Source organism: Bombina bombina, chromosome 6, assembly GCF_027579735.1.
Source record: "Bombina bombina isolate aBomBom1 chromosome 6, aBomBom1.pri, whole genome shotgun sequence".
NCBI lineage: Eukaryota > Metazoa > Chordata > Amphibia > Anura > Bombinatoridae > Bombina > Bombina bombina.
In genome coordinates, this window is record NC_069504.1 from 885,142,330 (window position 1) to 885,165,662 (window position 23,333).

The 23,333-nt window shown below is 42.3% G+C and overlaps 1 protein-coding gene across 1 annotated transcript in view; it reads left to right on the top strand.

Annotated features, from left to right (window-relative positions):
* The window catches only part of FGF11 (fibroblast growth factor 11), a 119,291-nt gene extending 101,913 nt beyond the window's left edge, over positions 1-17,378 (top strand). Inside the window, exons 4-5 of the mRNA XM_053718403.1 lie at positions 14,289-14,487; positions 16,405-17,378. Of these exons, the coding sequence (XP_053574378.1) occupies positions 14,289-14,487; positions 16,405-16,505 (300 nt within the window). The 3' untranslated portion in view covers positions 16,506-17,378. The remainder of the gene's footprint in view (positions 1-14,288; positions 14,488-16,404) is intronic.
* The last annotated feature ends 5,955 nt before the right edge of the window (positions 17,379-23,333 follow it).

A 23,333-nucleotide genomic window follows, 5' to 3' on the forward strand; every position in this document is an offset into this window, starting at 1 on the left:
ATACTCCAGTCACCACTTCACCCTTGGTTACTCCTTTCTCGTTGATTCTTGGTCGAATGACTGGGACTGACGTAGAGGGGAGGAGCTATATCAGCTCTGCTGGGTGAATCCTCTTGCATTTCCTGTTGGGGAGGAGTTATATCCCAGAAGTAATGATGACCCGTGGACTGATCACACAACAGAAGAAAGGAATTTATCAGGTAAGCATAAATTATGTTTTTTTTATAGGGCACTTTGCTATTTCCAAACCCTTTTTGTTTTTCCAAAATTTGCTTACGCTACATTTTAACACTGATATCTGTCAGGAATCCCTGAATAAACCTTTACATGTATATATTTTATTTAGTAGACAACCCAAAGGATTGATCTAGGCCCACTTTGGTATATTTCATGCCACCATTTCACCACCAAATGCGATCAAATAAACAAAATCGTTAACTTTTTCACAAACTTTAGGTTTCTCACTGAAATTATTTACAAACAGCGTGTGCAATTATGGCACAAATGGTTGTAAATGCTTCTCTGGGATCCCATTTGTTCAGAAATAGCAGACATATATGGCTTTGGCATTGCTTTTTGGTAATTAGAAGGCCGCTAAATGCTGCTGTGCACCACACTTGTATTATGCCCAGCAGTGAAGGGGTAAACAACGTAGCTTGTAGGGTTTATTTTAGCTTTAGTGTAGAGATCAACCTCCTATCTGACACATCCCACCCCCGATCCCTCCCTGACCTCTCTCAAACAGCTCTCTTCCCTCCCCAAACCCACAATTGTCACCGCCATTTTAAGTACTGGCAGAAAGTCTGCGTGTACTAAAATAAAAGGCTTTCCATCTAAAGGGGAGGAGAGTCCACGGCTTCATTCATTACTGTTGGGAATTAAGAACCTGGCCACCAGAAGGAGGCAAAGACACCGCAGCCAAAGGCTTAAATACCTCCCCCACTTCCCTCATCCCCCAGTCATTCTTTGCCTTTCGCCACAGGAGGATGGCAGAGAAGTGCCGAAGATCTGAGTAGTCTCTTATGGAGGGTAGTACTCTTCGCATTGGAACTGGAGTTTTAAGTAGTCCTGTCAGCCTCTCAGTGAGAGCCTGGACGAAAGCTAGGGTCCAGAGATGCAGGGAGAGTCTTTCTGCAAAACCATCCCGACTCATATTAACAGCTCCACAAGCAATTAGCATTGACAAGTTTCGCTGCCTGCTTTTTACACTCAAGTCCATGTCAGGAGCGAGGCTACTAACCTGTCACACTTGAAGGGCCGTGTTCCTGTTCCACGGCGTAGATTCTGGTAAGATTGTTAAATTTTTTTATTACATAATGATAACGCGAAAGACAGGGTCACAGTGTGACGCCTTTATCTTTAAATAATCAAGGGTTAATATTCCTAGTAAGGGGATTATTGAACAGGGGGGTTTATACATGTCTTTGCTGCGTTATGTGCAAGATGAGGCTCTGGGAATATGTGGAACTTTCAGGGTATCGCGCAGCCTTTTTTTTGAGTGTTTTCGCCTTAGGCAGGGGCGGTCCTGCCGGGCATTCCATGTGACCGAGTGTGGCTATCTCTCTTCCTCTGTTGATCAGCGGCACAGGAGACAAAGCAGTTTCTGTAGTCCGGGTCATAGGAGGTGGTGAGTGCCCCGGCCATTGGAGGTTATAAAGGTACCTATTTATTAAGTTAATCTAGTCCTTAATAACAGTGCAAGCTATGGAGGACTTTGAAGTGTTAGAGGGCTCACCCTCTTTAACAAGGTCTCATTCCTATGTTTATTGTGAATAGGTTCTGGTAGATCAGCCTGCTCAACTATGTTCCACATTCCTTAATAAAGTTACGACATCTAAGAGAAAACTGATGTCTAGTACTACTGAGCAGACCACCTCTGAGGTGTCCCCGTCCCATCAGATGCGTTCCCTGCATCCATCTCCAATTGCACATGCAGCACCCATGAGTCCAACCATTACTCCTGCGGGAGAGATTCGTTGGCCGTCAGATTTTGCAGATCAACTGCAAACGGCGGTGTCGAAAGTGATCCATGCCTTACCACGTTCTGCTAAGCGCAAGCGTAGGGCGTATCATGGTGGCGCGGCCCAGGGGTTATCTACGCCTGTGGAAAATCTAATGCGTTATACGATGACAAGGCCCACTCCGACTCTTCAGAGGATGCCCCTTCTGGGTCGGAGTCTGTGTCATCTAAACCTCCGGCTGTGGAGGAGCCTGACTTTAGGTTTAGGATAGAAAATTTGTGCTTTTTGCTGAAACAAGTGCTTGCTACTCTGGAAGTTCCGGAACCGAAACTTCCAGAAGAACCTGTGATTCCTAAGCTTGATAAGGTATATGAGGACAGGGTGGTGCCTCAGGCCTTCCCGGTTCCTGTTAAGATGTCAAATATTATTAAGAATAAATGGGAGCGATTAGGTTCTTCTATTTCCCCTTCTTCTTCCTTTAAGAAACTGTTCCCCATCCCGGACTCTCAGCTTGAGAGTGGGGTACTGTCCCTAAGGTGGATGGTGCTATCTCGACGCTCGCGAAGCGGACAACTATTCCCCTCGAGGATAGTTCGTCGTTTAAAGAGCCCATGGATAAAAGGTTGGAAAACATGTTAAGGAAAATGTTTCAACACAAGGGGTTTGTTTTTCAGCCGGCAGCGGCTGTAGCCTCAGTCGCCGGAGCTGCAACATATTGGTGTGAATCCCTGTGTGAAATGGTCGAAGGGGAGACTTCCATTGACGAGATACAGGATAAGATTAAGGCGCTGAAGATCGACAATTCTTTCATGTGTGATGCCAATATGCAAATTATTCGCCTGAACGCTAATGTGTCAGGTTTTTCCGTTTTAGCTTGCAGGGCTCTGTGGCTAAAGTCTTGGTCTGCGGACATGACCTCTAAGTCGAGGCTGTTGTCCCAGAAATATTCTGTTCGGTCCAGGATTGGATTTGATCATATCCACGGTTACGGGAGGCAAGGGAGCTTTCCTACCGCAGGATAAGAAGACTAAGTCTAAAGGATCTACTTTTCACCCCTTTCGTGCAGACAAGGCCCAGCGCAAGCTGTCTGCCACGAAAGGGGACCAGTCCAAGGGAACTTGGAAGCTGGCTCATTCTTGGAACAAGTCTAAGCAGAGCAAGAAGCCTGCTGAGAGAAAATCAGCATTAAGGGGCGGCCCCCGACCGGTCTCCGGACCAAGTAGGGGGGCAGATTATCTCTCTTCTCAGAAGCCTTGTTGCAGGACGTTCAGGATCCTTGGGTTCTGGAGGTGGTCACCCAGGGTTACAGGATAGTTTCAGATCCCATCCGTCCAGGGGCAGATTCCTCCTATCAAACCTGTCTTCAAGACCGGAAAAGAGAAAAGCCTTTCTAGAATGTGTGAGGGATCTCTCCTCTCTAGGTGTTATCGTACCAGTACCCCAAGCAGAAAAGGGTCTATGGTACTATTCAAATCTTTTTGTGGTTCCAAAGAAGGAGGGCACATTCTGCCCGATTCTGGACCTAAAGTGTTTAAACAAGTTTGAGTGTTCCATCGTTCAAAATGGAAACGATCAGATCTATTCTGCCCCTAGTTCAAGAGGGACAGTTCGTGACAACTATAGACTTGAAGAACGCTTACCTTCATGTACCAATTCACAGGGACCACTTCCAGTTTCTGAGATTTGCTTTTCTGGACCAACACTTCCAGTTTGTGGCCCTTCCCTTTGGCCTGGCGATGGCCCCGAGAGTCTTCACAAAGGTTCTGGGGGCGCTACTTGCGGTGGCCAGATCGAGGGACTTCGCTGTGGCGCCCTATCTGGACGACATCCTAGTTCAGGCGCCGTCGCTCAGTCTCGCACAGGATTATTCGAGGGCGCTTCTTCTTTTGCTCCAATCTCACGGTTGGAAGATCAACTCAGAAAAGAGTTCCCTGGTTCCCAGCAACAGGGTGGAGTTCCTGGGCATAATAATAAACTCTATGTCCATGAAAATATTTCTCACAGACCATCGACGCAGGAAGATTGTGTCCTCTTGTTTTCCCCTTCAGTCCTCCTCAAGCCCCTCGGTGGCTCAGTGTATGGAGGTGATCGGACTCATGGTTTCCAGCATAGACGTCATTCCATTCGCAGGGTTCCATCTCAGACCTCTTCAATTGTGCATGATGAGACAGTGGAACGGCGATCATTCAGATCTATCACAGCGGATATCCATGGATGCTTGAACTCGGTTCTCCCTCTATTGGTGGATCCGTCCGGAGCAACTGTCCATGGGGACATCCTTCTTCAGACTGTCCTGGGAGATTGTTACCAGGTACGCGAGTCTGGCAGGATGGGGAGCTGTTTGGGGTGCCAGGATGGCACAAGGAAAATGGTCCTGGGAGGAGTCTCTCCTTCTGATAAATATTCTGGAACTCCAAGCAATCTACAATGCTCTGAATGCATGGCCTCCTCTGGGGTCGTTCAACTTCATCAGATTCTAGACCGACAACATTACCTTGTGGCTTACATCAACCATCAGAGGGGTACAAAGAGCTCCCTAGCTATGAGGGAGGTGTCTCGGATCTTGGAGTGGGATCTTGGTGTCCCACAGCGGCTCACTCTCAGCGATTCACATTCCAGGTGTGGACAACTGGGAAGCAGACTTTCTCAGCAGGCAATCCATCCGGGGGAATGGTCTCTTCACCCAGAAGGGTTTGCGGAGATTTGTCTCAGGAGGGGAACGCCGGAGATAGATCTCATGGCGTCCAGACTCAATTGCAAGCTACCCCAATACGGGTCGAGGTCCAGGGATCCCCAGGCAGAGCTAATAGATGCCTTAGCTGTGCCTTGGGGGTTCAGCCTAGCTTACTTTTTTCCACCGTTACCAACCACTTCTACCTCGTGTAGTGGCACGCATCAAACAGGAGCGAGCTTCGGCAATTCTGATTGCTCCATCGTGGCTGCGGAGGACGTGGTTTGTGTATTTGGTGGGGATGTCATCCTCTCCGCCGTGGAGGTTACCCTGTCGCAGGGATCTGCTGGAACAGGGCCCCTTTCAGCATCAAAATCTCGATTCTCTGAGATTGACTGCATGGAGATAGAACGCCTATTCTTGGTCAAGAGAGGCTTTTCTGAAAGTGTGATTGATACTCTAATTCAGGCAAGGAAGCCAGTCACTCGTCGCATCTACCATAAGGTGTGGAGGACTTACTTGTCTTGGTGTGAGAAGCATGGATATCCTTGGCATAAGGTGAAGGTATCCAGGATTCTGTCCTTTCTCCAAGACGGTTTGAAGAAGGGTCTTGCCGCTAGTTCCTTAAAGGGACAGATTTCGGCATTATTAGTTATGTTGCATAGGAGACTCCCTGACATACAATCCTTTGTTCAGGCTCTGTCTAGAATCAGGCTTGTCTTTAGTCAGTCCGCTCCCCCATGGATCTTAAACTTGGTCCTTATGGTATTGCAGAGGGTTCCGTTTGAGCCTATGCATTCCATTGACATTAAGATTCTGTCCTGGAAGGTTCTCTTCCTGTTGGACATTGCATCGGCACACAGAGTATCTGAACTGGCTGCCTAGCAATGTGAGCCCCCTTATCTGGTTTTTTATGCGGATAAGGCAGTGCTTCACACTGGTTTGGGGTTTCTTCCCAAGGTGGTGTCTAACCGTAACATCAATCAGGAAAAAGTTGTTCCTTCTTTGTAAGGCGGCTACCTGGTCCTCCTTACACACTTTTACAAAGTTTTACAAATTTGACATTTTAGCTTCTGCGGAAGCTGTTTGTGGGAGAAAGGTTTTGCAGGTTGTGGTGTCCTCAGATTAGGGTCTTCCTTTTACCCTCCCGGTTTCATTCAGTGTCCTCTAGAGCTTGGGTATATGTTCCCAACAGTAATGAATGAAGCCATGGACTCTCCTCCCCTTTAGATGGAAAGCATAAATTATGCTTACCTGATCATTTAATTTCTATCGAGGGGAGGAGAGTCCACGGCTCCCACCCATATCTCTGATGGGTGGACGTAAATTTAGTTTATCTTCTGGCACCATTTATACCCTGATGTTTATCCTGCTGTTCCTTGTTCCCTCTGCAGAATGACTGGGGGATGAGGGAATTGGGGGAGGTATTTAAGCCTTTGGTTGGGTTCTTAATTCCCAACAGTAATAAATGAAGCTGTGGACCCTCCTCCCCTCGATGGAAATAAAATTATCAAGTAAGCATAATTTATATTTTTGTTTTTTTTAAATATATATTCTGCAGTGTAGGACCCCCCCAAAGAGCTCTCTAACCCTCCCCCCTCTACCTGTTTGCCGCCATCTTGGGTACTGGCAGCTGTCTGCAATTACCCATATTGTTATATTTTGAGTCTTTTTGTTTTTTATACACATTTTTTTCTGTAGTCTAGCTGCCCCCTCAATACCTTACCCCCCTCCCAGTTCCCTTTCCCAACATGTATCCCCCTCTCCCTCCTTCCCTTTCACAGTGTTTCATAGCGTAGCGGTCCCACACGCTCCCGCCTCCCCCCCACCCTTGTGCGCGCTCCTGCCTCTAACTTCCCCACGTCACATCTCACCGGATATTCTCCAGCAATGGGCCGTCCACCTGTCTCCCTGCTATGGCTCCCACCCACAAACGATTGACACCATCGCTGGCTCTCTCTGCATTGGATGCTTAGAAAAGGGTATTGCACAATGTCTCAACATCGAGGCATCACTGCAATACCCTGAAAGCCTCTGGAAGCGATCAGGATTGCTTCCAGCGCTTGAAACCCCAGAGGACGTCATTAACGTCATCCTTGGTCATTAACGACCGCTTTTTGTAGGACATGCCTGGCATGTCCTCTGTCGTTAAGGGGTTAAAATTGCATGCACTATCTGAACCATGAAAGAAAAAAAAAACGGGTTTCATATCCTTTTAAGTTTTTTAACATATATCAAGTTTTATATAAACTGTAATTAATAAAGTATTATTTGCTGTAATTTTTTTTGTAGATTTCTAATAGTGATTAATTAACTGTATTTTATTACAAAGTTTATTACCAGGGAATTATTTTGTTGTTTTTGAAGTTAAACAAGCACATACTATTTTTGAATATAACTTTTTGTGCACAGATTAGATGTGTGGTAAATTTTCCTGACATTAGCACTTATAGTCATGTATCATGCCAGGTTCTTTGAAAAGACTTTGTTTATTGACTACATATGCCTAATGATCAATAGGTGACACTTGAGCATAAAGCAAATTCTGATGCTGGGCGGTCCAGCATTCAATTATATATATACAGGTTACATGAGTACGTAAAGCAAGGCCTACCAGTAATATTTGAGTTGAAGACTTTATATCTAGTTGCTGAGAAAATATCTATTCTAATACTTCAAAAATCCTTTTCTACCTGTTAGAATTTAATGCAATAAGGAACAGTCCAATTACTAGTTTTAGTTGATCTTAAAGGGACATTGAACTACTGTGTACAACTACAGTAACATGATTACTATTCACTATACTATTGCATTTCCTACTTTACCTGCAGTCCCTCTTTAAAGCCGTTTTCTTATTTTAACTCATTACAGGATCGAGCAGCTAAAGCTCTGCATTTTTTACTAGGTGCCGCCATCTTGTAGCTCGTGTATTGTTGCATTCTGTAACAGAAGCAGCTCATTTGCACAGATCTGGCATTTTAACAGCTGTAACATTCACTTCAGTTTAGCTCACATAATGGAGACAGGAAATGTTATGTTTCTCCTGTTAAGTGTAGTCAGTCCACGGGTCATCATTACTTATGGGATATTAACTCCTCCCCAACAGGAAGTGCAAGAGGATCACCCAAGCAGAGCTGCTATATAGCTCCTCCCCTCTACGTCACACCCAGTCATTCTCTTGCACCCAACTAATAGATAGGATGTGTGAGAGGACTGTGGTGATTAAACTTAGTTTTTTATATCTTCAATCAAAAGTTTGTTATTTTAAACGACACCGGAGTGTGTTGTTTCCTTCTCAGGCAGAATTTGAAGAAGAATCTACCTGAGTTTTTGTATATGATCTTAGCGGACGTAACTAAGATCCGTTTGCTGTTCTTGGCCATTCTGAGGAGTAAGGTAACTTCAGATCAGGGGACAGCGGGCAGGTTCACCTGCAAAGAGGTATGTTGCAGTATATTATTTTCTAAGGAATGGAATTGACTTTGAAAATACTGCTAATACCGATATAATGTAAGTACAGCCTTAAATGCAGTAGTAGCAACTGGTATCAGGCTGACATGTATATATGTTTACACTTAAGTATTTCTGGGGAATGGCACTTCACTGGGAAAATACTATATGCATATAACTTTTAGCCTAACTTGCAGTGTGAGCGACTAGCAGCAGGCTTTTTTATGACATTTCATATATTAGATTTTAAACGTTTACTGGCATGTTAAATAGTTTAATTATCTGAGGTACTTGGTGAAAATTGTTTTGGGCTTTAGTTTCCACATGGCTGTCGTTTGTTTTAAATTAAAACAGTTTACTGAGCTTCCCTCACTGTTGTAGTGTGAGTGGGAGGGGCCTATTTTGGCGCTTTTACTACGCATCAGAAATTCAGTCACAGTCTGTCTTTTTCTCCCTGCATGATCCAGGACGTCTCCACAGAGCTCAGGGGTCTTCAAAACTAGTTTTGAGGGAGGTAATCACTCACAGCAGACCTGTGAGACTGTGCTTGACTGTGATAAAAACGCTTATATTGTCAATTGTTATACGTTTTTTCTGATATTAAGGGTTAATCATCCATTGCTAATGTGTGCAATCCTTTGCTAAATTTGGTTTATATAACTAATCCGGTTCATTTTTATTCAACTGTGTCAGTTTTTTGGTGTGCTTCTTAAAGGCACAGTAATGTTTTTACATATTGCTTGTAAATTTAGTTGAAAAATATTTCCAAGCTTGCTAGTCTAATTGCTAGTTTGTTTAAACATGTCTGACACAGAGGAATCTCTTTGTGCAATATGTTCAAAAGCCAAGGTGGAGCCCAATAGAAATTTATGTACTAATTGCATTGATGCTACTTTAAATAAAAGTCAATCTGTACATGTTAAGCAACATTCACCAGACAACGAGGGGGAAGTTATGCCGACTAACTTGCCTCACGTGTCAGTACCTGCATCTCCCGCTCAGGAGGTGCGTGATATTGTAACGCCAAGTACATCAGGGCGGCCATTACAAATCACTTTACAAGACATGGCTAATGTTATGACTGAAGTTTTGTCTAAATTACCAGAACTTAGAGGTAAACGAGATCACTCTGGGATGAGAACAGAGTATACTGATAATGCTAGGGCCATGTCTGATACTGCGTCACAATTGCAGAGCATGAGGACGGAGAGCTTCATTCTGCGGGTGATGGATCTGATCCAAATAAACTGGATTCAGACATTTCAAATTTTAAGTTTAAGCTGGAAAACCTCCGTGTATTTTTAGGGGAGGTGTTAGCGGCTCTGAATGATTGTAACACAGTTGCAATCCCAGAGAAAATGTGTAGGTTGGATAAATATTTTGCGGTACCGACGAGTACTGACGTTTTTCCTATACCTAAGAGACGTACTGAAATTATTACTAAGGAGTGGGACAGACCCGGTGTGCCTTTCTCACCCCCTCCTATATTCAGAAAAATGTTTCCAATAGACGCCACCACACGGGACTTATGGCAAACGGTCCCTAAGGTGGAGGGAGCAGTTTCTACTTTAGCTAAGCGTACCACTATCCCGGTGGAGGATAGCTGTGCCTTTTCAGATCCAATGGATAAAAAGTTAGAGGGTTACCTTAAGAAAATGTTTGTTCAACAAGGTTTTATATTACAACCCCTTGCATGCATTGCGCCTATCACGGCTGCGGCAGCATTTTGGTTTGAGTCTCTGGAAGACACCCTTGACTCAGCGACATTAGATAAGATTTCACTTAAGCTTAAAACCCTTAAGCTAGCTAATTCATTTATTTCTGATGCCGTAGTACATTTAACTCAACTTACGGCTAAGAATTCCGGATTCGCCATTCAGGCACGCAGAGCGCTGTGGCTAAAATCCTGGTCAGCTGATGTAACTTCTAAATCGTAACTACTTAACATACCTTTTAAGGGGCAGACTTTATTCGGGCCCTGTTTGAAAGAAATTATCGCTGATATTACGGGAGGTAAAGGCCATGCCCTGCCTCAAGACAGAGCCAAACCCAGGGCTAGACAGTCTAATTTTCGTGCCTTTCGTAATTTCAAGGCAGGAGCAGCTTCAACTTCCTCTGCTCCAAAACAGGAAGGAGCTGTTGCTCGCTACAGACAAGGCTGGAAACCTAACCAGGCCTGGAACAAGGGCAATCAGGCCAGAAAGCCTGCTGCTGCCCCTAAGACAGCATGAAGTGAGGGCCCCCGATCCGGTAACGGATCTGGTGGGGGGCAGACTCTCTCTCTTCGCCCAGGCTTGGACAAGAGATGTCCAGGATCCCTGGGCGTTGGAGATCATATCTCAGGGATATCTTCTGGACTTCAAAGCTTCTCCCCACAAGGGAGATTTCACTTTTCAAGGTTGTCAACAAACCAGATAAAGAAAGAGGCGTTTCTACGCTGTGTACAAGACCTTTTACTAATGGGAGTGATCCATCCAGTTCCGCGGTCGGAACACGGACAAGGGTTTTACTCAAATCTGTTTGTGGTTCCCAAAAAAGAGGGAACCTTCAGACCAATATTGGATTTAAAGATCCTAAACAAATTCCTCAGAGTTCCATCATTGAAGATGGAAACTATTCGGACAATCTTCCCATGATCCAAAGAGGTCAGTACATGACCACAGTGGATTTAAAGGATGCTTATCTTCACACACCGATTCACAGAGAACATTACCGGTATCTAAGGTTTGCCTTCCTAGACAAGCATTACCAGTTTGTAGCTCTTCCCTTCGGGTTGGCTACGGCTCCAAGAATCTTTACAAAGGTTCTGGGCTCTCTTCTGGCGGTACTAAGACCGCGAGGAATTTCGGTAGCTCCGTACCTACACGACATTCTGATTCAAGCGTCAAGCTTTCAAACTGCCAAGTCTCATACAGAGTTAGTACTGGCATTTCTAAGATCACATGGGTGGAAAGTAAACGAGGAGAAGAGTTCTCTCTTACCACTCACAAGAGTTCCCTTCTTGGGGACTCTTATAGATTCTGTAGAAATGAAAATTTACCTGACAGAGGACAGGTTAACAAAGCTTCTAAATGCTTGCTGTGCCCTTCATTCCATTCAACACCCGTCAGTGGCTCAATGCATGGAGGTAATCGGCTTAATGGTAGCGGCAATGGACATAGTTCCTTTTGCACGCCTGCACCTCAGACCGCTGCAATTGTGCATGCTAAGTCAGTGGAATGGGGATTACTCAGATTTGTCCCCTACGCTGAATCTGGATCAGGAGACCAGAGATTCTCTTCTATGGTGGCTTTCTCGGCCACATCTGTCCAGGGGGATGCCCTTCAGCAGGCCAGACTGGACAATTGTAACTACAGACGCCAGCCTACTAGGTTGGGGCGCTGTCTGGAATTCCCTGAAGGCTCAGGGATCATGGACTCGAGAGGAGAGTCTCCTTCCAATAAACATTCTGGAATTGAGAGCAGTTCTCAATGCCCTTCTGGCTTGGCCTCAGTTAGCAACTCTGAGGTTTATCAGGTTTCAGTCGGACAACATCACGACTGTGGCTTACATCAACCATCAGGGAGGGACAAGAAGTTCCTTAGCGATGATGGAAGTATCAAAGATAATTCGCTGGGCAGAGTCTCACTCTTGCCACCTGTCAGCGATCCACATCCCAGGAGTGGACAACTGGGAGGCGGATTTCCTAAGTCGCCAGACTTTTCATCCGGGGGAGTGGGAACTTCATCCGGAGGTCTTTGCCCAAATACTTCGACGTTGGGGCAAACCAGATATGGATCTCATGGCGTCTCGCCGGAACGCCAAGCTTCCTCGTTACGGGTCCAGGTCCAGGGACCCGGGAGCGGTCCTGATAGATGCCTTGACAGCACCTTGGACCTTCAGGATGGCTTATGTGTTTCCACCCTTCCCGATGCTTCCTCGTTTGATTACCAGGATCAAACAGGAGAAAGCATCAGTGATTCTAATAGCGCCTGCGTGGCCACGCAGGACCTGGTATGCAGATCTAGTGGACATGTCATTCTGTCCACCTTGGTCTCTGCCTCTGAGACAGGACCTTCTAATTCAGGGTCCTTTCAAACATCAAAATCTAATTTCTCTGAAGCTGACTGCATGGAAATTGAACGCTTAATTTTATCAAAGCGTGGATTTTCGGAGCCAGTAATTGATACCTTAATACAGGCTAGGAAACCTGTTACCAGGAAAATTTACCATAAGATATGGCGTAAATACTTACACTGGTGCGAATCCAAGGGTTACTCATGGAGTAAGGTTAGGATTCCTAGGATATTGTCTTTTCTACAAGAAGGTTTAGAAAAGGGTTTATCTGCTAGTTCGTTAAAGGGACAGATCTCAGCTCTGTCCATCCTTTTACACAAGCGTCTGTCAGAAGTTCCAGACGTTCAGGCTTTTTGTCAGGCTTTGGCCAGGATTAAGCCTGTGTTTAAATCTGTTGCTCCGCCGTGGAGCTTAAACTTAGTTCTTAACGTTTTACAGGGTGTTCCGTTTGAACCCCTTCACTCCATTGATATCAAGCTGTTATCTTGGAAAGTTCTGTTTTTAATGGCTATTTCCTCGGCTCGTAGAGTCTCTGAATTATCAGCCTTACATTGTGATTCTCCGTATCTGATTTTTCATTCAGATAAGGTAGTTCTGCGCACTAAACCTGGGTTCTTACCTAAGGTAGTCACTAACAAGAATATCAATCAAGAGATTGTTGTTCTATCATTGTGTCCTAACCCTTCTTCAAAGAAGGAACGACTTCTGCACAATCTAGATGTAGTCCGTGCCCTGAAATTTTATTTACAGGCAACTAAAGATTTTCGACAAACTTCTTCCCTGTTTGTCGTTTATTCTGGACAGAGGAGAGGTAAAAAAGCATCTGCTACCTCTCTATCCTTTTGGCTTCGTAGCATAATACGCTTAGCCTATGAGACTGCTGGACAGCAACCTCCTGAAAGGATTACAGCTCATTCTACTAGAGCTGTGGCTTCCACTTGGGCCTTTAAGAACGAGGCCTCTGTTGAACAGATTTGCAAGGCTGCAACTTGGTCTTCTCTTCATACTTTTTCCAAATTTTACAAATTTGACACTTTTGCTTCTTCGGAGGCTGTTTTTGGGAGAAAGGTTCTTCAGGCAGTGGTTCCTTCCGTATAGAGATCCTGCCTGTCCCTCTCGTCATCCGTGTACTTAGCTTTGGTATTGGTATCCCATAAGTAATGATGACCCGTGGACTGACTACACTTAACAGGAGAAAACATAATTTATGCTTACCTGATAAATTCCTTTCTCCTGTAGTGTAGTCAGTCCACGGCCCGCCCTGTTTTTTAAGGCAGGTCTAAAATTTTTAATTATACTCCAGTCACCACTGCACCCTATAGTTTCTCCTTTCTCGTTTGGTTCTCGGTCGAATGACTGGGTGTGACGTAGAGGGGAGGAGCTATATAGCAGCTCTTCTTGGGTGATCCTCTTGCACTTCCTGTTGGGGAGGAGTTAATATCCCATAAGTAATGATGACCCGTGGACTGACTACACTACAGGAGAAAGGAATTTATCAGGTAAGCATAAATTATGTTTTTTGCATATTTTGCACTGTTTAAAAGTTACAAAACAAATATAAACTGCAAGATGGTGGTGCCCAGTGTGAAGATGTCTGATAAGCTTCACTAACTAATGATTGTAAGTGGTTAAAATAAGAGAACAACTTTGAAGACAGCTGCAAAAACAGGAGGAAAAGAATAGCACGGTGAGTAGTAACCATTCTACTGTAGTTGTACTCAGCAGTTTAATGTCCCTTGAAACCTGAAAATAGAATAGATTGTTAAATATAGGAAACTCCTGAAATATAATTTACAAGAAAGGCCCTTACTTCAATTCCCATCAGCACCTTGACTTAACTTATCTGAAATCATGTGTGTGTGCCCTGAGAGAATATAAGCACCCGGCTGTATGTTATTTCTACAGTTGGCAAAGCCCAATATCATGCACAGAAAGTTAAACATATTCACAAAACAAGAGCTTTAGACAGAAAAAAGAAACCTTACAACACCAATAAAGTATTAGCAAAAATATCAGTCTGTGGCCCTAATTGACTAAAGCCCAAAGCAGTAGCTACCTCCATTATTTTACAAAGTGATGTGCATTTTTTTAGAACAGTAGATTGATTGTACTGATTTAATATTCAATGCATCTTTCCCTCTTTCTTTCAGACTCACTTTACAGCAGAGTGTAGTTTCAAAGAGAGCGTCTTTGAGAATTACTTTGTCACATATTCATCCACATTATACCGTCAAAGGGGTTCAGGCAGGGCCTGGTACCTGGGCATTAGCAAAGATGGAAAAGCAATGGATGGCAACCGGGTAAAGAGACACCGGCCTGCTGGACATTTCTTACCTAAACTCAGTGAAGGTAAAAAATAAAGGCAGAAGTAGTTGATATTCTTATTCTCACGGCTATTGCTACATTTCACTCTGCTTCACTATTAACTGCCAGTCACACACTCATCTATTCTCTTTCTCCTGCCCTCTCTTTTCTTTGCTCCCTCCTCCTCTGCCTTTATCTCTCTCTCTTTCACACCATATCCTACTTTCTTCTTCTTTTCTCCATCCCTCTCACTTTCCTCACTCTTCTCATTCCTCTCTCATTTTGCCATTTCTCTACTTCCAATTCCCATCTTTCTCTTTCAACTTTTTTCTCACCCTTCACTCTGCCTCTCTTACCCTTCCTCTCTCATCTCTTTTTCTCTGTGAGCCTGATATTTAAAACCTCACTGCTCAGGTGAGATAGTCTAAGAAGTTTCCTCGGTACGGCGAGGCAAAAAAATTTTTAGAAACACAAATTTTATCTTGGCAAATGTTTTTGTTGTTATGTAGTGTTCTTTGTGGGAAACAAAGACTCCTATATTATAATACAAGGCCTAAAAAAATCCCAAAGATTTTGTGTGATTTTTCTCCATTCCGGTGAGGTTTTTAATATCAGGCCCTGTGTCTCTTCCTCCCTCATCCCTCTCGGTCTCTCTTACTCTCCTCTCGCTCTGTCTGTCTTACCCTTCATCTCTCACCCTTCTCTCCTCTCTCTCTCTGCCTCTATTACCTTTCCTCTCTCATGCACAGCAATTTCATAGCAACAGATCCAACCAGGGAATAAGATATTTTAGCGCTGTTAGAGGGGTGCTGACCCTGGCGGCAGAACCAAGCCGCAAAACTTCAACAGCACAAGATAGTATTCACACTCCAAAATCTTCCTAAAAAATGTAAGATTATAAGGACATTGTTAAAAACATGACATAGGAGAAGTCCGACAGCTTACGCATTTCACGCTAAGTGCTTAATCATGGATCATTTTAAGGATGTCCAAATAAAGTTTGTTTTTATGAAAATGATGGTGTGTGATTACTTTCCTTTCTCATCCTGCTCTCTCTGCCACTCTTACCCTTGGTCTCTTTAACCCCTTTCTCGGTCTCTCTTGTCCTTACTCTCTTTGTCCCTCTCTTTGCCTTTCTAAATCTTCCTCTCTCATCTGTCTCTCTTTCTCTTCTTCTCTCATCTGTCTCTCTGACTCTTCCTTTCTCATATGTTCCTTCTTTCTCTCTGTATCTCTTACTCTTCTTCTCTCATTTGTCTCTCCTCTCTCATCTTTCTCTCTTACTCTTCCTCTCTCATATGCCTCTCATTTCTCTTCCTCTATCATCCATCTCTCCTCTTTCTGCCACTCTTACCCTTCCTCTCTTCCCCCCTTTCTCTGTCTCTCTTCCTCTCCCATTCCTCTCTTTGCCTTTCTTCCTCTTCCTCTCTAACCTGTCTCTCCTCTCTCTGTCTCTCTTACTCTTCCTCTCTCATCCTTCTCTCCTCTCTGACTCTTCCTCTCTCATCCGTCTCTCCTCTCTCTCTCTCTCATCCGTCTCTCCTCTCTCTGACTCTTCCTCTCTCATTTGTCTCTTTTACTCTTCCTCTCTTATCCGTCTCTACTCTCTCATATGTCTCCCCCTTCCTCTCTCATCCGTCTCTTCTCTCCCTCTTACCACTCCTCTATTTTTCCTCTTTACTCTCTTTGTCACCCTCCTCTATTTTTCCTCTCTTACCCATGATTTCTCATTTTTTTCTTCTCTGTCTATCTTACTTGTCCCTTTTCATTCCTCTCTCTATCCACCCTCTTTCTTATTTTCCATTCCGGTCTTATTCCTCTATTTCTTTATTCTTCTTTCTTTTCTCTGTCTCTCTCTTGTCTTTTTCCTTATAGAAGATGTAGTAAATAGCAAGGAAAGTTTTTATTTTTTATTTTTTGCAATCATCATGCAGATACCTAATTCTGTGTTTCTTTTTTCAGTTGCTCTGTACAAGGAGCCGTCTCTCCATGATGTTGTCAAGCTGTCACCAAAGAGAAGATTGGCTCCAAAACCCAGTGCCAGACTGAGAGGAGCCCGGTGAAAAGTGTATAGGGAGAGACTGGGGCAGGAGAGGGATATGGGGAGTAAAAGAGGAAAGCAAAAATGGATGGAGTAAAAAAGGAAGCAGATGTCATGATATCACAAGACTGAAGGCAACATAAAGAGATTCATTTAAGTGCTTACCAACTCACCACCTTCCCTCAACTGTCTTTGGAATTATCAGAATGTATATAGTAACACACAGAACTCTGTTCTTCTAAGAGACCAATGAGACTGTTACCACCAAGACTGCCACAATGGTTACTGAGCTTGGCACCTCTACGACAGCTATAGAGATTCCTAGTTTTAACACAGGATATTCTACAACTCAGGAAGCCAAATTTCCGTCTTCCATTGTACATATAATTTTATATATACTATATATGTATAAAATACAAATACGTGTAACTATGCATCAGCAAATATAAAGACAAATGCCCTACATCTATATATTAATATATAGAGACACAAATAAAGCAATATTAATGCATATCCTATGTATATAATAAGATATGTGCTCAGAGGATTAAAATATGTATATATACGTAGAGAGTAAGAGATTTGTATACTCAGTAATATTATATATATATATATTTAATAGGATATTCAAATGCAAAAATGACATGCTGTAATTCAGACATTGCTGACCCTAGCTTACTTTATTTAACAGAGGTAAATGTGCCATTTGGTTGTCACAAGTATTGTGGAGTTCAACCAGTGTAAGGTCATGCTGCTGCCTCTTCTCTGACCATATCCTGTTTCTGAGCAGGACTTTATCTACGGTGTACAGTGTAATGTAAACATTTTCTCATCTTTAATGTGTTCTTAATGTTCCATTTTACCTGTTGGAGTGTATTAAATTGTTTACAAATAATCTCTATACCTTTATTTTGTTATTTTACAAAAACCTCCACCTATACTAAAAATGAAAAAAAAAAGGCTTTAAAAGAAAATACCCCCTGGTTGGGGGATAAGAGAGAGACCTAATGCTTTTAAAGGGTGTTCCTGAATCAGCTTTAAATACAATTAACTTTTAAAGGGAAACTAATGACAAAATTAAACTTGTATGATACAGATATAGCATGCAATTTTAAACAACTTTGCAATTTGCTTCTTTTATTAAATTTGATTAATTCTCTTGGTATCCTTTGTTAAAGAGTGAATCTAAGTAAGCTCATAGGACCACTTCAGGAGAGTGCACAATTCTTTAACACTGCAGTGTTTGCATCAGTGTTAGACATAGTTGCAGGCAGAGTGCTAAGAAACAGGTCCTATGAGCCTACCTAGGTTTACTTTTCAACAACGGATTTCAAGATAATTAAGTAAATTTCAGAATAGAAGTAAATTGTTGTTTAAAATTGCTTGCACTATCTGAATCATCAAGGTTTAATTTTTACTTTACTTTAACTGCTGCTTGCCTGAGTGCTCTGTCCATTTAAACGTGCAGATAGCTAGGGTCAGTAATGCAAAAATGACTTGCTATAATGAATTAGAGCATGTAATTAGTTGCATTAGACTGTCCATGTAAACCATATATACCTATTATTTACCTATTTTCAAAACTGCCTAATATGCTTGAAGGAGAAATAAATCGATATATTGGGGGGGGGGGGGGGCGTATGGTTATGTCTCTGTTGCTTGTAAAAAATAAATATGTAGTACGTTACTAGTCTATATTCTCTCTGTGTTCAGTGTACTTGTCCATCAGCTATAAAGAGTCTAACACAAGTCTGGCCTCTCTCTACAATTGAGCTTAATATTCATTACCTTGCTTTCAGGTGCATAACCAGACATCATTAGACCCCAGGCTGCGTAGGGCTCCCCATTTCAACACCATTCTTTCCAAAGCAACACAAACTGCAAATAGTATAATTCATCAGCATACCTGATTAATAACAGACACCCATATCTGGAATTGGAGTTACTTTTCTGTGACTGTGTGTTATACTTCTTCGTTGGTTAGTCTGCACCATCTTGAAGACCCTGCCACCATATTTGTAAAGGCAAAGCCATACACATTCTTTCTTTCATGTAATTAGCAAGAGTCCATGAGCTAGTGACGTATGGGATATACATTCCTACCAGGAGGGGCAAAGTTTCCCAAACCTTAAAATGCCTATAAATACACCCCTCACCACACCCACAATTCAGTTTTACAAACTTTGCCTCCGATGGAGGTGGTGAAGTAAGTTTGTGCTAGATTCTACGTTGATATGCGCTCCGCAGCAAGTTGGAGCCCGGTTTTCCTCTCAGCGTGCAGTGAATGTCAGAGGGATGTGAGGAGAGTATTGCCTATTTGAATGCAGTGATCTCCTTCTACGGGGTCTATTTCATAGGTTCTCTGTTATCGGTCGTAGAGATTCATCTCTTACCTCCCTTTTCAGATCGACGATATACTCTTATATATACCATTACCTCTGCTGATTCTCGTTTCAGTACTGGTTTGGCTTTCTACAAACATGTAGATGAGTGTCCTGGGGTAAGTAAATCTTATTTTCTGTGACACTCTAAGCTATGGTTGGGCACTTTGTTTATAAAGTTCTAAATATATGTATTCAAACATTTATTTGCCTTGACTCAGAATGTTCAACTTTTCTTATTTTTCAGACAGTCAGTTTCATATTTGGGATAATGCATTTGAATTAATCATTTTTTCTTACCTTCAAAAATTTGACTCTTTTTTTCCTGTGGGCTGTTAGGCTCGCGGGGGCTGAAAATGCTTCATTTTATTGCGTCATTCTTGGCGCGGACTTTTTTGGCGCAAAAATTATTTTCCGTTTCCGGCGTCATACGTGTCGCCGGAAGTTGCGTCATTTTTTGACGTTATTTTGCGCCAAAAATGTCGGCGTTCCGGATGTGGCGTCATTTTTGGCGCCAAAAGCATTTAGGCGCCAAATAATGTGGGCGTCTTATTTGGCGCTAAAAAATAAGGGCGTCGCTTTTGTCTCCACATTATTTAAGTCTTATTTTTTCAGTGCTTCTGGTTGCTAGAAGCTTGTTCTTTGGCATTTTTTCCCATTCCTGAAACTGTCATTTAAGGAATTTGATCAATTTTGCTTTATATGTTGTTTTTTCTCTTACATATTGCAAGATGTCTCACGTTGCATCTGAGTCAGAAGATACTACAGGAAAATCGCTGTCTACTGCTGGAGCTACCAAGCTAAGTGTATCTGCTATAATTTTTGGTATCTGTTTCTCGAGCTGTTGTTTGTATTGCATGTCATGACAAACTTATTAATGCAGATAAAATTTCCTTTAGTACTGTTACATTACCTGTTGCTGTTCCGTCAACATCTAATTTTCAGAGTGTTCCTGATAAACATAAGAGATTTTATTTTTTAAATCCATTAAGAAGGCTATGTCTGTTATTTCTCCTTCTAGTTTACATAAAAGTCTTTTAAAACTTCTCTTTTTTCAGATGAATTTTTAAATGAACATCATCATTCTGATACTGATAATGGTTCTTCTGGTTCAGAGGTTTCTGTCTCAGAGGTTGATGCTGATAAATCTTTGTTTTTGTTCAAGATGGAATTTATTCGTTCTTTATTTAAAGAAGTATTAATTGCATTAGAAATAGAGGATTCTGGTCCTCTTGATTCTAAATCTAAACGTTTAAATAAGGTTTTTAAATCTCCTGTAGTTATTCCAGAAGTGTTTAATCTCCCTGATGCTATTTCTGAAGTAATTTCCAGGGAATGGAATAATTTGGGTAATTCTTTTACTCCTTCTAAACGTTTAAGCAATTATATCCTGTGCCATCTGACAGATTAGAGTTTTTTTGGGACAAAATCCCTAAGGTTATGGGGCTGTCTCTACTCCTGCTAAATGTGCTACTATTCCTACGGCAGATAGTAATTCATTTAAGGATCCTTTAGATAAGAAAATTGAATCCTTTCTAAGAAAAGCTTACTTATGTTCAGATAATCTTCTTAGACTTGCTATATTTTTAGCGGATGTTGCTGCAGCTTCAACTTTTTGGTTAGAAGTTTTAGCGCAACAAGTAACAGATCATAATTTTATAGCATTATTATTATTCTATAACATGCTAATAATTTTATTGGTGATACCATCTTTTGATATCATTAGAGTTGATGTCAGGTATATGTCTCTAGCTATTTTAGCTAGAAAAGCTTTATGGATTAAACTTGGAATACTGATATGTCTTCTAAGTCAACTTTGCTTTCCCTTTCTTTCCAGGGTAATAAATTATTATTTCAACTGTTTCTGGAAGGAAAGGAACTTTTTTTCCAAAGGATAAAAAATCTAAGGTAAATTTAGGTCTAAATAATCATTTCGTTCCTTTCCTCACAATAAGGAACAAAAGCCTGATCCTTCATTCTCAGGAGCGGTATCAGTTTGGAAACTATTTCCAGTTTGGAATATATCCAAGCCTTTTAGAAAACCTATAGCCAGCTCCTAAGTACCCATGAAGGTGCGGACCTTATTCCAGCTCAGCTGGTATGGGGCAGATTACGTTTTCTTCAAAGAAATTTTGATCAATTCCGTTCTCAATTTCTGGTTTCAGAACATTGTTTCAGAAAGGTACAGAATTGGCTTCAGTTAAGGCCTCCTGCTAAGAGATTTTTTTCTTTCCCGTGTCCCAGTTAACACAGCAAAGGCTCAGCATTTCTGAAATGTGTTTCAGATCTAGAGTTGGCTGGAGTAATTATGCCAGTTCCAGTTCTGGAACAGGGGCTGGGGTTTTATTTTATCTCTTCATTGTACCAAAGAAGGTCAATTCCTTCAGACCAGTTCCAGATCTATCAATATTGAATCGTTATGTAAGGATACCAACATTCAAGATGGTTACTGTAGGACTGTCCTGCCTTTTGTTTAGCAAGGGCATTATATGTCTACAATAGATTTACAGGATGTGTATCTACATATTCCGATTCATCCAGATCACTTTTAGTGTCTGAGATTCTCTTTTTAGACAAGCATTACCAGTTTTGTGGCTCTACCGTTTGGCCTAGCCTCAGTTCCAAGAATTTTTTTCAAAAGGTTCTCGGTGCCCTTCTTTCTGTAATCAGAGAACAGGGTTTTTTGGTATTTCCTTATTGGACAATATCTGGGTACTTGCTCAGTCTTCTCATTTTCAAAGAATCTCATACGAATCGACTTGTGTTGTTTCTTCAAGTTCATGGTTGGAGGATCAATTTACCAATCAGTTCATTGATTCCTCAGACAAGTGTAACCTTTTTAGGTTTCTAGAATAGATTCAGTGTCTATGACTCTGTCCTTGTCAGACAAGAGAAGTTTAACATTGATATCAGCTTGTCAAAACCTTCAGTCACAATCATTCCCTTTGGTAGCCTTATGCATGGAAATTTTAGGTCTTAGGACTGCCGCATCAGATGCGATCTCCTTTGCTCGTTTTCACATGCGACCTCTTCAGCTCTGTATGCTGAACCAATGGTGCAGGGATTACTCAAAGATATCTCAATTAATATCTTTAAACCGATTATACGACACTCTCTGACATGGTGGGCAGATCACCATCGTTTAGTTCAGGGGGCTTCTTTGTTCTTCCGACCTGGACTATAATCTCAACAGATGCAAGTCTTACAGGTTGGGGAGCTGTGTGGGGGTATCTGACGGCACAAGGGGTTTGGGAATCTCAGGAGGTGAGATTTCCGATCAATATTTTGGAACTCCGTGCAATTTCAGAGCTCTTCAGTTTTGGCCTCTTCTGAAGAGAGAGTTGTTCATTTGTTTTCAGATAGACAATGTCACAACTGTGGCATACATCAATCATCAAGGAGGGACTCACAGTCCTCTGGCTATGAAAGAAGTATCTCGAATTTTGGTTTGGGCGGAATCCAGCTCCTGTCTAATCTCTGCGGTTCATATCCCAGGTATGGACAATTGGAAAGCGGATTATCTCAGTCGCCAAACGTTGCACCTGGGCGAATGGTCTTCACCCAGAGGTATTTCCTCAGATTGTTCAAATGTGGGAACTCTCAGAAATAGATCTGATGGCTTCTCATCTAAACAAGAAACTTCCCTGGTATCTGTCCGGATCCAGGGATCCTCGGGCGGAGGCAGTGGATGCATTATCTCTTACTTACAAGTGTCATCCTGCCTATATCTTTCCGCCTCTAGTTCTTCTTCCAAGGGTATTCTCTAATATTCTAAAGGAATGCTCGTTTGTCCTGCTGGTAGCTCCAGCATGGCCTCACAGGTTTTGGTATGCGGATCTTGTCCGGATGGCCTCTTGCCAGCTGTGGACTCTTCCGTTAAGACCAGTCTTTCTGTCTCAAGGTTCTTTTTTCCATCAGGATCTCAAAACCTTAATTTTAAGGTGTGGAGTTTGAACGCTTGATTCTTGGTCAAAGAGGTTTCTCTGACTCTGTGATTGATACTATGTGACAGGCTCGTAAATCTGTATCTAGAGAGATATATTATAGAGTCTGGAAGACTTATATTTCTTCAGGATGGTTTAGATAAAGGTTTGTCCGCAAGTTTCTTGAAAGACAAATCTCTGCTCTTTCTGTTCTTTTTCACAGAAGGATTGCTAATCTTCCTGATATTCATTGTTTTGTACAAGCTTTGGTTCGTATAAAGCCTGTCATTAAGTCAATTTCTCCTCTTTGGAGTTTGAATTTGGTTCTGGGGGCTCTTCAAGCTTCTCCTTTTGAACCCATGCATTCTTTGGTCGTTATATTACTTTCTTGGAAAGTTTTGTTTCTTTTGGCCATCTCTTCTGCCTGAAGAGTCTCTGAATTATCTACTCTTTTTTGTGAGTCTCCTTTTCTGATTTTGCATCAGGATAAGGCGGTGCTGCGAACTTCTTTTGAATTTTTTACCTAAGGTTGTGAATTCTAACAAC